Raw genomic sequence first — 19,164 nt, 5'->3', positions numbered from 1 at the left:
AACCCCGCGGCTGGGCCCGGGGAGCTCGGGGCCGGACCCCGTGTTCCCCTCCCGGCGCTTGAGGCCTCTGTTGAGGACAGAGGATTATTTCACGTAAATACACATTTTTTGGGGGTGGAGAAGCACTTGAGGTGCCTCGCTGCCCTGTTGTTGTGTCTTGGGAAGTTGCCGGTTGCTGCAGGCTTTTCTATGGGCTGTTGAGTATTTTCATGGGTTTGTAAAATAAGCTGTTGACCTGAGCCTCGGGGTCTTTGCAAGTTAAAAAGGGGCAGCCGTTCCTGTCGTCCTTTTAAATGTTCTTAGAGACTAAAGGGCTGTTTTGCCGAGTGTCCATAGTCACCTCCGGCGTCAGTTTCATGTGCCTGCCTTGCACAGTTCTTGTTCCCCTTGTTAATTTCATTCCCTTTCAATTACATTCAAAACTAATAGGTCTTCTTTCACTCAGGATCTCCTCTGCTTGACAGAAGAATAAATAATTCTTTTTCCTTCCTTTAAAATAGAAGAGGGAAAAGCAGGGAGTGCCTGGAATACCACCTTCGCAATGGGAGCTTTGCAGGTCTGGGCAATAACTGATGGTGGATGTAACTAGCAAGAGTGAACTGAGCTAAAAGTGCCAGTGGGGTAAGGGAAGGACACTGAGCTCTATGGAAGTGCAGGGTTCCAGTAGTTCTCAGACTTCCATGGAGAGCACTGAAGGAACATGAGCCATGCTGAACTTTTCTTACAAGCATTTCTTGAAAAAAACTGCTAAAAGTCCAAATGTAGTCAAGAAATAGAAGCTTCAGAGTGAAAAAGTTATTAGCCTGTTTATGATCCTTCTTGATTCAGGTGTTCCATTACCTCTTCTTTTACTCCTTCCCAATAACCAATTTTGTCTACGTACCCTGCAGTTCTGTAGCACTCAGTTCAAAGTACTACGTGTCTCTGCAGCCTGAGATGCTGCTTGAAACAGCTCTCCATTTTTGGGCCTGTTGCCGCAGTATTCCCTGGTAAGATGCAACTGAAGGCGACCTCTGTGAAGGCCTGAGTTGGAACAATCTCATTAAACTCTGTGGGCACGATATATATTTCACTCCTGCAGACATTGTACCTGAATAACACTGCTGCTGTGTTGTAATAAATGTCTACCAAATGTTCCTATAGCAGCTTCCGTGTATAACTGCCAAGATCTCAAAGGTATAATAATAAAAAACACTTCTTACACAGCCACTACCCCCCCACACACATATGTCACTCTTTCAAAGAGTCTTTTTGTTGTTGTCCTCTTAAAACTACACAAAAAAATTAGCTGGAGGCAGATATTTAACGTGGGAAATACAATATTTGCAAAAGAGAAAAGCTGAAAACAAGGCCTTGTGAAGTGATGTTAGGCATTTTCATACTTTCATTATGGATCAGTGTTATGTTTGATGGCATAACTTAAGTGAATACATGGTAAATGATAATCACAGTGTTTTCTGTGAATCAGACTTCAGTTCTAATGCCAACTGTGTCTAATTCAATTTAACATACTTGAATTTAAATACAAATGTGCACTTGAGAATGTGCTACTTTGAGAAGTCTGTTATTTCAATTATTCTGAGGAAGGTCATAGCTGTGAACATGCTAGTGTTTCAGAAAATGGCCCTGTGGAATTTGGGTCTGTGTGGTTCAAAATACATAATTCGTGTGCCAGGGCGAGTGCGAGTCGTGGCTGGGATTCACACTGGGAAGGACTGGGTTCATCTCTGCCTTGCTGCAGTCTGAGACCTTTCAACACAGTACTGCAGAAGACTAACAGTTCTTTGTATTCAGCCTGTGTTTTCCTCTTTAAACTTCTTTTTCTGCTGTTTCTTGTATGCATTCAGGTTTTTGATTTATTATTGTGAATTTTTGTTTTGAGAAGTTAACAGCTTCAACTTTATAATTACTGATACAAGAAAACATATAGCAAATATTCTTTTTCTTAATTCATTCCTTCAACTAGTACTTTTTCTCAGGTTGATCTAATATGTCAGCATTATCCTAGTACAAAGTGCCATAATGCAAATCGTGCATAGCAAAAGAATGTATTGAGGAAGTATCCCTGCCCAAAATGTCAAGTCTGGACAAAGTTGCCTTGGTTTCCAGAATTTGAATGCATAATACTTTTATCCTTATCTTTAATAAACTCTCAGAGAGTTATTTTCTAAGGAAACATGTTATTATGCATTCTTAAGTTGCATCCCTTATTACACGTCCCTGGTTAATAACTGTCTGTAAGTTTTTGGTGTGTGTTAGTGCTGTAGCAGAGAAGCCCCGGGGTGCAGCAGGATGTGTTTGACAACGCTGGGCTCAGGTGTGCTTGTCCTGTGCTGCCTCCATCCATGCGCTCTGTGTGTCCTGGCCGTTCCATTGTGCCACATCTCGGTGGCAGCACCATATGAAGAACATTTGGGGGCTGATTCCATGTGGGGAAAACAACCCTTTTGTAGGTTAGTTTCAGCCTGAGTCAGTTCCCCTGGACGTGTCACGACTTGACCAGCCAACAGTCGTGTTTGTGCGCACACGTGGGGGGAGCAGCAATGGAGCAGAGTAGGACAAAACTCCTTAGTGCTGACATTGTCCCCAAATGCTTTGTATTGCAGGAATATATTCTAAAGGTTACTGGGACGTAAAATGTTTTGCAACAAAATATTGCTGTCTGTGAACACTTTGATATCAATAAAACACAGATGTCTTATGCTTAAAAGATTTCTTTCAGGAGCACTAACATGTGCGTGTTTGGATGCCTTTTCTGTAGCTTGAATTCAGCAAACAGAATTACTGTAGTGAAGTATGGAGGTAGATATTTCCAGAGCCCATATGTCCATATAAAATATTAAAGTGAAGTCTAGTTTCACTGTTTTGTCATTAAGAAAAAATTCTGTATAGGATAGAAGAAATCTTCTAAAGAATCTCTTGGCATCTTTTCAATTTTTGTTGACTTAGAGCCTAATAGACTGTCTTACTTACGAGGCAGTACATGTATAGGATATTATAAAAGATATTACTGGCCTGAGGCTAGGATTGCTGCATTATTCATGAGTAAAGAAGTTATGAGTTATGCAAGGTATCCCATTAAAAGTCTAATAGAACCTTGTATAATATCATCACGTATTGTACACAAGCCATATTTCTTAAGCATGTTTCCCGTGAAAGCTTCTTAGGGTGGAAAACTTTACCTATTGGAGTGAATGGATTCTTAATGCTGATGTTGCTTGATATCATGAATCCAGTTCTATAGGACATGAATGAAGAAAAATGTTCTTGATTATCCTTTGCTCATGCTAAAGGCCACTTGATACATGGAGCCTCTCTGTGACCAAGGACAGGATGTTAATGTTAAATCTCTCATTTCCCTCGGTTTGCATATGTGAGAAGGAAGGTAACACTTTGATGTTTCTGGTATTAGTTTTTGTTTAGTTCATAAAAGGAAATGTTTGAATCTGTTCCACAGTTTGGAACAGGAGAAAAAAAAGGTCACTAACAAGCTAGAATTTCATAAGTAGAACATAAAGGGGATGGTCAGCGTTACACTATAAATGCTATTTATCCATTCCAGAGATTACTAAGCAAGTAGAAAAATAATGTCATGGTTGTAGCTATATACCATAAAAGAAATGTCATTTTTCAAGGCAGTAGCACTACTTAACTTTTCAATCCAATATATTACAGATAATATTCTTTTACATTTCTCGTTTTTAATTCAGGAAGGCTGAAGACTCTGAAAGAGCAGGGGGAAAAAAAGAATCACCTTTGAAAGATAATCTTTCACCATGGGAAGAATGGTTCATTGGCAAAGAGAAGGAACTACGTGCCCGCTTACAAGCCAGAGCTGCAGAGGTGAGTACATCCAATTAGCTTGATGTTAAGTCTAATAGAAGATAGGAAGCACCAAAATACAGGATTTTTTTTCCCTTTGGTTGCAGAAACACAAGTAGTTTTGTCCATTATTTTTAATGTCTTGGGCCTACGTAGTGTTTGTGTTTTACAGTGCTGACATGATTCATGCTACATGCATTCTCTTTTGTTAAATGTTATGCTTTCATTGAAGTGGTGCTCTATAATATTTTGCTTATCCAACTGTCAGGTAATGGTTCAAGTTTAAAGGATTAAAAGATATTTATATAATTGGTACCTTGATTCTCATCATGGGTACATACTCCTGCATGTAGGTAGTAAAACACGACAGGGCGTGTGCTGGGTGTAAGCGTGCCAAGCTGCTTGGTACAGATATGAGGCACAGTGTTGTCACCCACTTAGTCTGTAGTTATACAACTGTTTGGTGTCTTTTCCCAGGGTAGGTTTACCCATCTTAGCATTTTTTCCCCCTTCTTTCCATCTTTTGCTCCCTTGCAAATGAACATTTCTTGAATACTGGTCTAGGGCAGAATTAAGTGAGAGGGCTGTATCTTTTCTTGATTAATATGTTTGTAGTTGCAGTTGATTAAATGATACTGTTGTTTAAAATCAAATTGAAAGTATTGGGTAGTGGTTAGAACAATCACATCAAAGTTAGATCATTTCTCACTGTAGTTACTGATTTACTATTTGACCTTGAGCAATGTCCTAACCTTTCTGTGATTCACTTTATCTATAAAGTGCAGCTGTTTTATGTGGGCTACTTCATGCTGTTTATAAAACACCCACCGCTGGAAGGTTCTGGAACAGTCTTTTAGAGGTCAGCATAACACCAAAATAGTTTGTTAAACTTGAGGAATGCGTTCTGATCTGTTAATATTTACCACAAATTTCATTAATTCCCCTTTAGATTCCAGTTCGGTAATCATCTCTCCCTGATTTGATTTTTAAGAACAAAAAATGAACCAAAGCAATTTCTGGTGTCATGTAGAAAATGTGATTTGTGTATGGACTTCTCATGTGGTCTTCATGAGGAACCAAAGTGATTTAGTATTGTGTATCACACGTTAGCATTTATACAGTACTAAATATAATCTGGAAGATGTCTCGCTTAAATCATAGGACAAGCATTACTTCAAGCTGTGTAGAAATCAGTGGAATAGGTGAATGTTTTATTTTTAATTTGTGAGAGTTTGAAAACATTAGATGTTAAACTGCAATGTAGGCAACTCAAATAGCTTATATCAGCGGACAAAATACAAGCAGCCTCTTTGTAAGATGCCAGAAGAGAACAAAGTATGCGATTGTGATATAAAAATGTCTTACTACATTTGCATATATCCTAAGAAACCACTGTGAAGCTTCAGATCTTTTGCTGACAACAGCACTGCGGATGCCCTGAATGTTGGAAATGTGGATAAACACTGGGAGTGGATAGTGAATGGGGTCTTCTGAGGTACTCACAGCCCCATCACCTTTTACAGGAACCAGGATCCCTGCAGTACAGATCTCTCAGAACCCAAAGGAGGTGTTAGTTGTAACTTTGCCTCAATACAGCAACTGTATTTTCTTGGAGCTCTCTGTAGGCTCCTATTTTTTCTTGATGTCTTACTAAGTTCAAATTCAATGTCAGAAGAAAAGGGGATTCTCTCTGAAACTGACTGCAGTGTAGGGACCATAAAATCAGTTTAATGGAAGTAATTCCATCTATGTGAGAAGGTGTGAATTTTCACTGAAAAACAGCACTTTGTGCTAATGCTACTGTTAGACATGCTACACGTCTCAAAGTGTCATCTTAGTCATATATGTCCTATAGAGATAAAATACTTCAGAATTTCTTCTCTCATCTTCAAAATAAGTTCCATTTTTCAAAGTTTGCTAAAATATGCAATAATTTTGGCTTTAAGTTTTGAGTTAAGCCCTGAGGTTCCTGTACTTCTGGTACTAAACATCACAAGTGAGTCATATTCCACTTAGCTTTTGATGCCTTCCTGAATGCAAAGCAGTACACTGTGTACATTTTAAGTATTGTAGAAAAGTACTGCTGCAAATTAAGATTCTACTGACTAAAAGAGCATTTAAATAAGAGTGATTTGTTATGTTGAATTGTTTCCAAATCCTAATTAAAATATGTATTTCCAGTATATATTCTAAAAAGTATACATTTCCATTGACTGTATTTCATAATATCTTTGTGTTGATTGTCATCCGTCTTTTCCAAAATCTTAATGAAATAAAAATTTCCAAAGCTAGTCCTTACATGGTTTTATCTGCAGCACTATTTCCAGTATTGAGTGTACTGGTGTAGATGGTCCCCACAGATTTAAGATGTATACTTTTTCTTTAATTAGGAAATGAATATACAGCTTGAGCAGTTGAAGCAAAAGCAAGAATGTGAAAGGAGAAAAAGGATCGCTGAAGAGAAGCACAAGGAATGGGTCCAAAAAAAGAGAGAAGAGGTAAATACTGCTTTGGCTGCAAATATTGTAGCACATACCATGCTTAAGTAAACCTATGTAAAATTTACTTAGGCTGTTTGGACAACCATGTTTTTAGTTTGCTGAATGAATGACTGGCTCAATTGAAAATTATAAAACCACACCAATACAGTTAAACATTTTTTTTCCAAGACTAATTTATTTTTTTTTCCATAAGGTATAAAGAGATTTGTTTCCTGAGTAGTCAGATAAGTGACAATTGGCCTACATCTTGTGCAGTAGCCTTCTGCTAATTATAGCTGGAGTTCTGGTCTTCAGTATCCCCTACTCTTTCTGACTTCCTAGGTTCAATGCCCAAGCTTTTTGGGTAAAGTGTATGTCCTGACTGTCTGCAATGTCTTGTACACCAAGTAGAGCCAGAAGAAGAATTTAGTTAAGTACCATTGTGGACAGGCAAATAGTATGGTAGAGTTTAGAGGGATAACTGAGGTATGAGGCCAGATTCAGGAAATTCTCAGTAGACCACAGTTAGAAATTGGGAATTCCTTCATCCAAAAAGTAATTTCTGAGTGGATCAGAAATTTTTTTTAAGTTCTTTTGAGAGGGATGCCTAATTCCAGGGTCAGAAGCAGAGAGAATCCTGATCTCAATGGGGCACTGTACAGCTCTGTGTCAGACAAAGCGAGCATGTGTACTGGGTAGAAAAAATGGGAACATTTGGGAGGCTTGGGCTCATTCAGCCCCTGGTAGTTCGTGGGTGTGTACATACATTGTCTTATGGTCTGTAGCAATACCAGTTGCTTACTGTTCTGTACTTCTGGTTCTGAATAAAACCAGATAAATATTGATTAAAAATATCACAATGGCACTAGCTGGGCTAAATATCCAGACCTTGTACGTTTGTCTTCACCATTTCAGAGTTCCTCCTTCAGATTCAGTCTAGAGCCACTAGAAAACCTGAGTTTGGTTCTAACCTAATTACTCTTAGTTTCAGTGTTGACTGGATGATTGGCCTAAACCCACCCCAAAACCAATCCTGCTCTAAGCATTTATTATGATGTAGAAAGGGTCCTCCCTTGCTAAAGTACACAGCAAAAAGTACAAGATTTATTATTCAGCACAAACAATGCTGTTTTCCTTTCTAAAATGCAAATTAAATTATAGGTGTCTGTAACTATTCACTGTCTTGAAAGAGTTTGGGCTGCCTGTTAAAATTGTTCACAGTTCAAAACAGTGAATGTTCTCATTCTCTCTCCTTCCTGCCCCCCCAACCCCTGCTCTCCCTTCTTCAACTTCTTTAAATTTCTAGCTATTTGGGTCTTCCAAAGACCTTTTTCTTTGTGAATTTACAGATTAACTTCTTTTCTATTGTCAGTGGGAATAGGAGGTCTTTTATATGGTAATCACATCAGCCCAGAGGACAAGGGGAAAAACATATTTGTGTGTGGACTTTATCATATTATCTTTTAGAAGGATAAGGTCATCCTTAGGCTGTGTCCCCAGCTTTTACCAAAAGTAATCTGATTTTCATTTAAATCAGATGATTCATTGGCTAGTCTTTTCTGTAAACCACACTCAAATCAAGAACAAACTGAACTTAAAAGGTTCGTTGTTTTTAGGATATTAACTTTTGTGCTGCATAGATCTTACCACTTCAAGTTTCCACAAGATTATCTGCAGATCTGGACACAGACTAAAGGATAAATATGTCAATTCAGTGACTAAGAACGTGTTTAAAATGATGTGAAGATTTGACATGAAGTTTAAGGTTAGATTCATGAGCACTGACAGTTGCCATGATTTTCTTTTTGTATATCTCATATTTGGGAAAGCTCACTTTATTTCCTCCTAGAAGCATCAAAAGGTGCTCCTTGAGGCACAACTTGCAGTGTTCTTCACTGAAATGTGCATTAGGCACTCACCTTTTTCATATCCAGTCAATGATTCCGAGCCCTGTGTGTAGACTGCAGGAAGTGTTTTACTTGGCAGGAGGTCGTTCTTTGGGGGATGTTACCTCTATGATCTCCACAAGTCTGTATCCCTTCCCAGTGCTGAATACTGACCTGACAAAGGAAATAAACTGAGCATACATGAAACTTCTTCCTCTATCTTGAGCATCCAGCACCAGGAGACACTGCTGGAAAAATCTTCATACCATGAATGTGAGATACATTTATGTCAGAAGTAGAATGTTTTCATGTGAATAAAAGAATTCTGTTGGTTTTCTGGATGCCAAGCCCGTTTGCTTGCATGGCAATGTCAGTTGTGATGCTCTGACTGTTAAGTGTAGTCCTTTAGGGTCGGGTTAGGAAGCAAAGCTTGAGCAGTTTCATTATTTACTGTTTAATATATATTTAAAACTATATGCTGTGAAGTTTTTTTTCATGCTTCCAATAATTTTGCATAAACTATTTTTGAAAATAAAGGTATTATAACCATTTAATATTTTTCTATGTTAATAGCTTTTGAGATTTAAAAGGTTGTAAATGAACTAGAAGTAACATATTGAAATGTGAGCTCTCAAAGAACATACTAAGCTCTGAAATATGTTTATGCAAATATGGCAAAATTTTGCAGCTCACTAGGAATTAAAAACTTAATAAAATCAACTGTCAGGTGCTGTCCTGGTTCTGCTAATGCCTTTACAATTTTAATTGAGGTACTAGATATCTGCTGGACAAAAATAGTCTTACTTTCTCTCTCCCTGCTTTGGTTGAGTCATTTGTGGGCAAACAGTAAATTGTCTATTTGACTTGCTTTGTTTTAGATGTAATAGAGCTCTATTTTTAACAAGTCACAGGAAGAGCAATCAAAATATTTTAACTAGAGTATCTCCAAACATGCTTTTGGTTCTAGAAGTAAATTTACTTGAACTTAGTATGATTTTGTATGTAATTAAAACTTTTCTTTCTGAGCTAGTTAAAATTATTGATAAAAATGAGGAGGGCATAATTATAAATGCTGAGCAAGCAAAGTCAGTGTTCAGTGTCATGTTTTCATTATTAAAGTAGCTTTGATTTGAGTGGTATGCAGAACTGGACATAGATCAGCAAACCCATTAGAATCTGTCTTAATCCTTCTGGTCTGTTAAAATGTTTGCTTGATTGCTAATTGCTGTATTTAGTCTCCAGTGTGGTAAGGAGCTCTGTGTAGGCAACTTGTAGCTGACCTGTGAAACTTAGAAAGGAATTGATGTCCTCAATCCCCAACTCATCATAAAACTAAATCTTAAATAGGTATTGAAAACTTAACTACTGTCTCATTTCTTCAGGTTGGAATTAATGCTTGTGAAAGCTTGTTTCCTTCATGTCTATTCATTCTGGCACTTAGTGGGGTTTTTTATTTTTATTTTTAAAGTTACACTAACCACAAATGGGTAAATCTGTTAACATTGTGTGAAGGACTAAAGCTGATAAGAGGTGAAATTGACCTGTACATGTATCACTTGTTGTGAGTTGAAATGGTGTAGCTCTGTTGAAAGCTTATAATTCATTATGCCAAGTATAAATTTTATTACATTTTGAGTACAAATATGTAATTTTGTGAAGTAATGTAGAACCTGAACTACTTTTAAGCTGAGATGTGGTAGGTATATATTTATGTTGTTATGTTGGCTCCCAAATAAATTCAAATTTTTATTGATTCCATCAACTTTTTCTTACTTATGGTGCTATTTTTCAAGTCAGCCACTGCTTTTGTTATATATATTCCCTTACGTGTGTACATAGAGAGCTCACTTGCCTACTTTTTTACATTAATAAGTAAGCTGCTTTTTCCACTATTATTTTCTATTTTGTTGGTAAAATCTTGAAAAACTATTAGTATCCTTCTAATAGTTCTTTATTACCTCAGGGAAAAAGGTATTTCACTGACTCAACACATTCTTCCAAGTTCTTTGAAAATATGTGATTCTTCAAATTCAAATTCAAGAACTATATAAGAGGCTTCTTCTGACATTGTCTGCACACTCTTTAAAATACCAGGATTTAGAGTAAACCTGTGAAAAATCTCTAAAACATTAAACTGTAAAATATTTAGTATTGAATTGATTTTGAAAATCTGTTTGTATGTAGCTTCTTCTAACATTGTCTACAATGATTTTGTAGCTGAATGTTTTCTTAAAAGTAGGAAATATTTAGTTGTAACTATGTAGTTTAATATGCTGATGTGCTGAGTAAACATGAAACCTGAACAGTTTATGGAAGTGTTCCGAACTGATGCACAGCACTCGTGTATTAAAGCCAGACAAAAAGATAAAGTATTTGAAGGGCCAAGAAAGGATCCATTCTTAGTTCTATTAAGTTTTTATTGAAAATAAAACTGAGAGGTAAAGATTCACTAGAATTTATCATAAAAAAGAGGCCTTTGAAGTCTATCATTTATGTTTATATGCCGACTCCCTGTAGATGCTGAACAGATCAGTTATTTTCTCCACCACTGAGAAAGTTCTAACAAAACAAACAATGGGGATGGGAAAATTCTATCTTGCTGCTTTGTCATTGAAAATTTTGTTCTTACAATATATTTTGATATTGGCTGATGTAAGAAGGAAAAAGCACTAAGAAATATGAAAGCCTAGAACCAACACACTATAATGAATGCCAATGTTCTCGGAGCAGGCTTCCCTTTCTTAGTGTGCTGCATGATTCCTCCCAGAAGAGAGACTTAGATTCCAACTCCTACTCCAAAGACTTTTTGTTTGATGCATGCTTTATCTCACCATTGCTAATATAGAATACAGATTGTTCAGCAGCTTGAGCATGACTTTCAAGTTTAAAAGTCATGCTCACTCATTCTCCCTTTCTTTCATCCAATGAATTGTTCATTATTTTGTGAGGAGTGGTACCACTTCAACAGAGGGGTGGAGAATCCTGTCATCCCAGCCTGCAGCCTGGTAGATGGAGTCTTCTCCTCATAGTGGGACAGGTTCGTTTGAATCCCCTCAGGCAGAGAGGTAATGAAATCCGGATCTTCCCTATCCTGGGTTAATGTTCTAACAGCTGAACTATTGTTCTGAGTCAAAGCAGTGGTTGCTGCTACGTTTTGTGTAGAGCCTGATGTGCTGTGGTTTTTGCTGACAGTTTAGACTTGAAAAAGATGCGGAGATGTTCACCTTTTTCAAGACTGAACCCTTTCAAGAAATGTATTTGCGAGGGAAGCTTAAGTATCTAGCATAAATACTTTCCAATCTTGAGAACCAGCTGCACTTAAGAATTTAAATTTTCTCTTCACATGCCTAGGTTTGTATTTACATATCTAACTTTTTTCTATGACTCTGGGCTTAATTTCTTAAGGGTTTTTTTGTTCCTGCATATTGTGGGTTTCCAGCATCTAGACCTGTAGTACTTCACAAAACAGTTTTTTTGTTGGTTTTTTTTGTTTTGTTTTTTTTAGCACAGTGTTGATATGTCTTTACACAAAACTTCTGTGAGGTTGTGCATGGTCAATGCCATGGTTATAATGCTAGGTTGTACCTGAATCTTAATTGTATCCAGACTTGCCTTTAGATTTCTGTAAGTAGAATGAACTAATTTCTCATGGTTAGTGTTAGAATGAGTTTTAGGTAGACTTGTGGAGGAGAAATGCAGAGTGGCAGATGATTAAAATACAAGTGCTCATGTGTTTCAGCAGCATTTGTGGAGTCTGCATTCTTTGGAAGACCTCAACAGTGTTTAGGGACTGAGTATACCAAGACTTTCTGCTTGTCACATATATTGAGCACCCACAGGAAAGGAACACAACAGTCTGGGAGAAAGATCCTTGTATGTAACCATATTACAATTGCCCAGTTACAAGACTGCAGTGGGGTCTGCATTGATTTTGTGTGAACTTGAACTGTAAATCATTGTAAACCTACCTGTCAGTAGAGAACTGCAGCTCAGTGTTGTTTCACAGACCTCCTTTCCAGCCTCTTTTATTTTCACATGCCCGTTCTGGAGAGATTAAATAAATATTTCTATGGGCTAGACTTGGTGACTGAGCTGTGTAATAGGGCTAAACTGAAAAGATAATAACAGTTGGCCAAACAACCCATATTTCTGAGGCTGCTAAATGTGATTGATATTCAGGATTATTATGAAGACAAATGAGGAAATTTGGATGTATGTTCAGATGTTGGCAGCGTGGACTATATTTTGCCATCAGTCAGCATAAAATGATGCTAGAATACGTAGCTAAGATGTCAGAGCAAATGGCTGTGAAATAGAACCATCAGTTATCTATGAAAAGAAAAATGTCACATTCTGCAGACCAGAAAATGGGAAAGAATTGCTGTGAGACATATCTTAAAAATATAAACCACAACATTAATTTCTGGAAATATTTCTATTCAGTGACACTCTACATAGAAAATGCAGAACAGAAAGCAGCTCTGCACTTTACCCTTTCCAGCCTCTCATTTAATCATTGATATGAAAATACAGAAATATGTATTTTATTAATTTTCTTCCAATTGCATATAGTGTCTCTGTTTTGACAGCAATTGGCCTTTTTTTCTCCCTAGAAAATTATTTAATATTTTTACCTTCTGTCAGGAAGAAAGTGGGTTGATGCTTCAAATCTTAAATGCCTTTGACAATTGTCCACATAGACCTAGGTCTGATTTTTCTTGAAAAGTTAGTAGCTCTGCTGAGGAGACACTGGCTTGGTACTGACTCAGTGAGACACTGGCTGCCTCCTGAGTCACCAGCACTGCTTTATAGGACTGCTGGATTTGGTTTGGGTGGGGGATTTCCAAGTACTGACCTAGCCCAGCTTCATTAGGTTTGGAGGTTTGATAGGATCACAGCCCAGAGCAGTGAACCCAGGGGGCAGATTTGTATCCTTTCTCCTTCATAATATGTTTGGGTGGGGTGGCAGCAGAACAAGCCTTTCTTGCAATGAGTTGTTGGATGTTTTTACAATCAATACCTTAATTTAAGTAATACCTGCAATCATATTTTAAAGTGTATGTAAATTCATTGGTGGTTTAGTGAATAGGTCATGTCTGTTTTGAACACAAGATCAAAGAGAATTTTTAAAACCCAATCTGACAACACCAAGCGTAAACAAATTATATAATTTCCCTCCCCCCATACGTACGTGAAAGGAGAGTGAAAGGAGGATTGAAGAACGGGTACATTAATATGCACATTCCTAGCATTTTTGATAGACTTGTATATGGGTAAGTAGTGAGGATGGGGGGAAGCTGGGCAGGCCAGAGTGACAGGAGCTTGACATGAAGCAGGTTATTAAAGCAGCTGGGAATGTGGTGTACGCCAACTTTATGAACGAAAAGCTGTCCTGTGCGTGAGAGAAAGAGGAAGCGTTTCTGATTTGTCTGCAGAATAATTTCTAGGCAGCTGCAAAGTCTGCAGTTCTGCAGGGAGTCTCCCCCTCTGAAGGATGTCTCACTGGAAGTAAAACTTTGCAATAATTTGGCTTTCATGGTAGTGTGCGTGGCATATCGTTGTTTCTGTAGGACCTAATTTAACTTTGGGTCAGCCTAGATAGTAGCTAAACTCATCTGAAGTATTGTGATTAAACAGACATGATCTAAGAAGCTTCCCTGCCTTTTAATTACAGTCTTTAGAAAGGTTTTTAGTCTATTTTCTGCTTATAATTGTTGTCCACTAGTGAACAATTCCCCTAGGTATGGAAGGGCCCCATTTTTTTCAGTTTTCTCCTATATTTATTTTCATGCTTTTTGTATATTTAGTTTTCTCCTATATTTATTTTCATGCTTTTTACATAAGACCCTTAGCTAAAGACTGGAGCTTTGAGAGATCCTTACTTTTGTAACTTACTTTCATGTACAACGGAGATAAGCCAGCAAACAACAAAAGAATTGAAATCTTTGTAAGCTGCCTTTGCCAGTGGTTTTAACTCACTTGCTTTAGCATATGTCTTATCATCTACATTAATGCTTTTTACACATTCAAGACTATCATTGTCTCGAAACAGGAGTTGTTGAGAGATGTGTGTGGGGAATATTTGGTAATGAAGGGACAGAGGAACACTTCTGGATAAAAGAGATTAAGATGAATTTTTAGATGAAGAAGGAGGAAACACTTAGACAATTGGTTATTTGTTTTACAGGCAGGTGATACTTAGGATCTGCATAATTTGCCAAAAATAGATTATTTTTCCTTTTTAAAGTGTTGAAGCATGGAAGGGTTTGTTTTATGTTAAGAAAAATCTTGTTTCCATTCTTCCCTAAGTTTCAGAATCTCAACTTTTTTTTCCAGAGTTAAATTCCTAGACATTTTGTACATGTTACAGGGAAGGGAAGTGAGAACTATTGTTAGTCTTCAAATGAAAATACCTCCCTCTCCCTATCAAGATAAGGCCATCAATACATGCTTGTTCACTTAGAGAATGGTCCCCAAAACATTGTTGTGTACTGTTAAATACACAGACACTGAAAAGATGTCGAAGTATCAATTTCAGTTCATACTCTGTGACCACTTTTTGCCTACCCTGGAATGTGTTTTCTCGTTTTCCCTTTCATCGTTTGAAGAGGAGGAATGTGTAGATTGATTCATAGAAGAAATCCATATGCAAGTAAAATAAAGAATATTTTAAAATGTAGAGAATAGCACAAAACTAACTCATTGATTCTCATGTGAACTTCCTATTTTTGTATCGATTTATGCTTCAGTGTGCTGAGCAATCTGCGTGTCTCAAAGACTCTTAGAAATGACTCTTAAGAATCGCCCATTGAAATATACTGAAGTTTCTGTTCTGTATCTTTGATCTGTTTCACGTAGGAAAGAAGGGAAAGGGAACGAAAGCTGAGCAAAGAAATGGCAGAAAAAGCCACAAGGGAACTAGAAAAAATGCAGTTACAAGAAAAGGCCGAAGTAAAGTATAAAGAATGGTTAAAGAAGAAAAAAGCTGAAGAAGCAGAAAAGAAGAAGAAAGAGAAGGTATTAATCAACTAATGATTTATTTGGATGGGGTTACCTAGTCTGTAAGTTAAATATATTGGTTGATTAAATTGATGAGAATTTATCAAATGACAGTGTTGTACATGAAAAAAAACTTTCAGAAGTTGCAGTGTTAGTGCATTAAAGACACTGAGGCATGGTTGGCCAAAGTAAGATGGATATTAATGCATTTTTGTTAATGGTTCTTTGCAAACCCACTGAAACTGTGGTATGATTTTTCTCTCGGCAGCACTATTATATTGTTATTATACTTGCACATATTTCTACTTTAAACATTTTTCTTCGTATCTATCTGTACCAATCTGATGCTAGGAGTTGTATTTTTAACATTATTTCATGTTAATTACTCACCTATGAATTTTTATAGTGAGCTCCAGAAAACCTCTTACTTACTGTGAGCTTCCTAAAGTACGGGCTTTGATGTCCTCTAGTTCACTAGAACAGATGCTCTGACAAGGCTATGCTTGCAGGAATCATCCAGAATTCCTCTGAAATATCCCATATTGGTAACAGTTATGCCTACAATGTATGAAATGTATGACCAGATGTCTTGTCTGTGAAGTTGATTGGTTGTATTTTAATTTAATTAGCAGTACACTACAATTTTTCAGTAGAATATGTAATATTCTAGAAGTACTGTGCTACTGTTGTAGCTGTGGGGGAGGATTGTGGTGAGAAGAATTTATCTATATTCATCCTGTAATTACAACAGTTGTTCTTACAAGTGCAAAACATGTTTGTAAGTGTTTCACAAATACATATAATAATTTCTTTGGGTTAACTTTAAAATACCATAAGCTGTATCAAATCAGTTTTCAGGCCTTAATGTCCTTAATTTTGCAGTCTTTCAAAATTTGACATATAATTTGAACATGCTTAAATATTTTGTACTGGTGGTGTTTATTTCCTGCTTAACAAACTAATTCTGTGTCTGCTGAGCTGCTAAAATGAACAGCACAAGGACCTTAAAACCCAAGAAAATGAAAGTCATCAGACACATTTAAACCCCAGGCATTCTTTAGTCATGTCTTCATTACGTAGGTTCCTATAAGCCATATTCATAGTATCAATTAAATTTAGTTTAAATCTAGATGCCATGCCTAAACATACTGTTTTTACTCTTACTTCTGAGGGATGGTTCTCCAAGCCTGCTCCAGCCTGGAGGGAGCTCAGTCATGGCTGATGTAGGGCTGTACGAGTATCGCTACATGAGAAGTGGCTGGTTGTACCCGATGCAGTAACCTCTCTCGGCTAACGGCAGCACAGAGGGTCTAATCATCTGCCCATTGTGTTCAGTGTATCTTCTACATGTAGTCTTCCAAAAGGTTTCTGAGAGTTTTTTCTTGGAGAAATATTGGATTAATGCAGAGGGTTGTGGTTTGTTGTTGTTCCCCCCCCCCCCCCAGACTTAAAAGAAAAAAACCCCAATTTTTCTATTGTCAAGAGAGTGTATTTGTATTTGAAAACATATTTGAAATATATTCACCAGTCTGGGCATCAGCAGAAGATTTATTTACCATTTTGTGTATATTGTACAGGGCTTTGTCTATAAGTATCTTACATTTTTTATTTTTAGGAAAAAGAAAAAGAAAGGGAAGCTGAACTACAGGAGAAGAAAGAGAGATCAGAGAAGATCTTTAAGGAATGGCTACATAATGCCAGAAATAAACCACGCCCTATATTAAATGGTTATGGCTTCCCACGTGGGAATTCTGCAGGTTTGTACTCCTACTACACATACGTAGTGACTTAGGTTTGTGGTTCCTTCCCTCTAATCTTTTAATGTAAAATGAAGCCTGTTTAAGATTTTCATCCAGTTTCTAAATTTGGCACATGGGAATGGATATCTCATATGGTATAAGTTAGAGAAGCTTACACTCTTGAGACCCTATGCACATTTTTCTTAGCCCTTCATGTTATTTGGGAGGAAAATGATATTATTTGAGAGAAAAATGTGGCGTACCAAGTTATAACTGGTTTTTAGCTCATTTTCCTTATCAGGCATAGGAACCTCTAGAGCCAATTACTGGTTTCTCTGAAGCAAATCAGTTATGTTAGCATCCTTGTAAAGTTAGTGTTTGTGTTACAGGTGTGTGTCACCTTATGGCACCTGAATGTCCCTTAGAAAAGAGGTGTTTTTTTGAGATGCAGAGATTAATAAGAGGCTGACAGAAGTCCTGTGTGAAAAAGGAGATGTGAGAATCAGCCCGTGTTCTGAGCTAAGATTTCCTTTTCATTTAGCTTTACACCTGCACTGGACCTTCTTGGCTTCTGTAATCCTATTCCTTTTTTGTTTTAAAGGGAAGTATTAAAGAGAATGCTGTTGGTAGTGCAGTATTTTGGGAGTCTCACTTTATTTTTGCATTTTTTGTCATCCCACATGGTGCAAAAGCAGAAGAGCAATAAGAAATAGTGTTGCATTTTCAGTTTGAGTGCTTAATTAAATCTTTAAAATATGTATATACTTTTGACTTTATATTTTCATACAACTAAAATCATTGCGATTTGAATTCACAACAGAAAATATTTTAGGACTTAAATTCAAGACTCTGAATGTTTAAGAAAATGTATAAGGCAGGTGAAAAACCTTTGCTCTTTTTCTTACATTTGTTTATAGATGGTGATACACTTTGCCTTCATGTTTTGTTTTGCACATTCTTTACTTCTCCACAGTTGCAATCACTTGTTTAAGTGATTTTTGAAAAATATTTCTTTCCTTAGCTGTGTTCATGCAATAGAATATATTGCAGACTTTGTTTTACCCAGTCACATGATGTATGCACTGAAATTTCACTACAGACAAATGACTGATGGGGCAATACGTTCCTTCTGTTGTATTTTAGGTTTTCTGATACTGCTTTATGGGCCCTAGGTTATTAATTGCATATTATTAATGTATGTGTGGATAATTAGTGTATTTTTCTCCTCAGTAAAATCAAGGATAACAGTTAAGCATAGAAAAACATGTGAGCTTTGCATATATGGTCTTAGGAAGTTGTATTTATAAATGCTTTGAAATAATGCAAAGCAGCCAACTCATAGACATTTATAGCTTTTAAGTATACAAAGGACTGAATATTCTGAATGTTACACAGCATTCGACCCGCTTATTTTTTAAAAGAGATTAAGAATATGCCAGTTATTGGTTAAAAAAAAAGATGGAAGATTTATTACTTTGAATCATTTAAATTGTCTTCCTCTGAAGACGCTGTTGTATCTTTGTTAGTCCAGATGATTATTGTAACTGCTTGCATTGTAAAACCAGTGGTGTAAATATTCCTATTTAGTTATATGTATTTCCTACATGTTTTAGGGTGTGCTGATGGAAATTTGTATCCAGTTCCAGCATATTGTAACCCCATTCCTTGGAAACCTGTACATGTGCCTCCTCCAAAGGAAGACAGAGTTCTTACCGTGAAGAAGAGTAAGAGACCTGTATCTTGTCAGTCACGTGTGTTTTCACCTATGGTAGTTTTGAAGCCCAGAAACAACCCTTGTATTGGGTCCTTGTGCAGAAAGCAGTTATAGTACAGAAAACAAAACTATTCTTAAGATCTTGAGTGAACTGAGCCATAAATATGAAGTTATATATAGTTATATGTCCAAAACAGGCAGCATTTTTTTTTTTTTAATCTTCTGTGGACATGTTTTGTATTTATAGCTAACTGACCAATCACCTTTTGATATGGTTTTTATATGTTGCATTTTAGTAAAAAATAATAAAAAGAAATGGTCATGTTTAGCTGATTGTAACGGGACTGTACCTCAATACCAATAAAACACACAGAGTTGCTTTTTCCTTTCATCCTCTTTGTTGTTGAAGGAGTTTTTGTGTGTGTGATTCTTCTTTTGGGCAACAGTATTACTGGGTTATGTTAAAGAAGCCGATTATGACGGACTTTAAAACAATTCTTGGCTTAATGCAGAAGGAATTCAAG

General features: G+C 36.8%; 1 protein-coding gene across 1 annotated transcript; it reads left to right on the top strand.

Annotated features, from left to right (window-relative positions):
• Window positions 1-828: 828 nt before the first annotated feature.
• Window positions 829-18,754, top strand: CCDC34 (coiled-coil domain containing 34; the record flags this gene model as incomplete). Its single annotated transcript, XM_010176780.2, has 6 exons — window positions 829-989; window positions 3,711-3,843; window positions 6,213-6,320; window positions 15,047-15,205; window positions 16,803-16,944; window positions 18,540-18,754. Coding segments are annotated over 6 exons (918 nt in total), but the record flags the coding sequence as incomplete, so codon positions are not given.
• Between the last annotated feature and the right edge of the window lie 410 nt (window positions 18,755-19,164).

The sequence above is a fragment of the Antrostomus carolinensis genome, unplaced genomic scaffold, assembly GCF_000700745.2.
Source record: "Antrostomus carolinensis isolate BGI_N321 unplaced genomic scaffold, ASM70074v2 scaffold8261, whole genome shotgun sequence".
NCBI classification, from domain to species: Eukaryota; Metazoa; Chordata; class Aves; order Caprimulgiformes; family Caprimulgidae; genus Antrostomus; species Antrostomus carolinensis.
The sequence above is the reverse complement of the archived record's forward strand: the minus strand, read 5'-3'. Positions and strand labels throughout refer to the sequence as shown.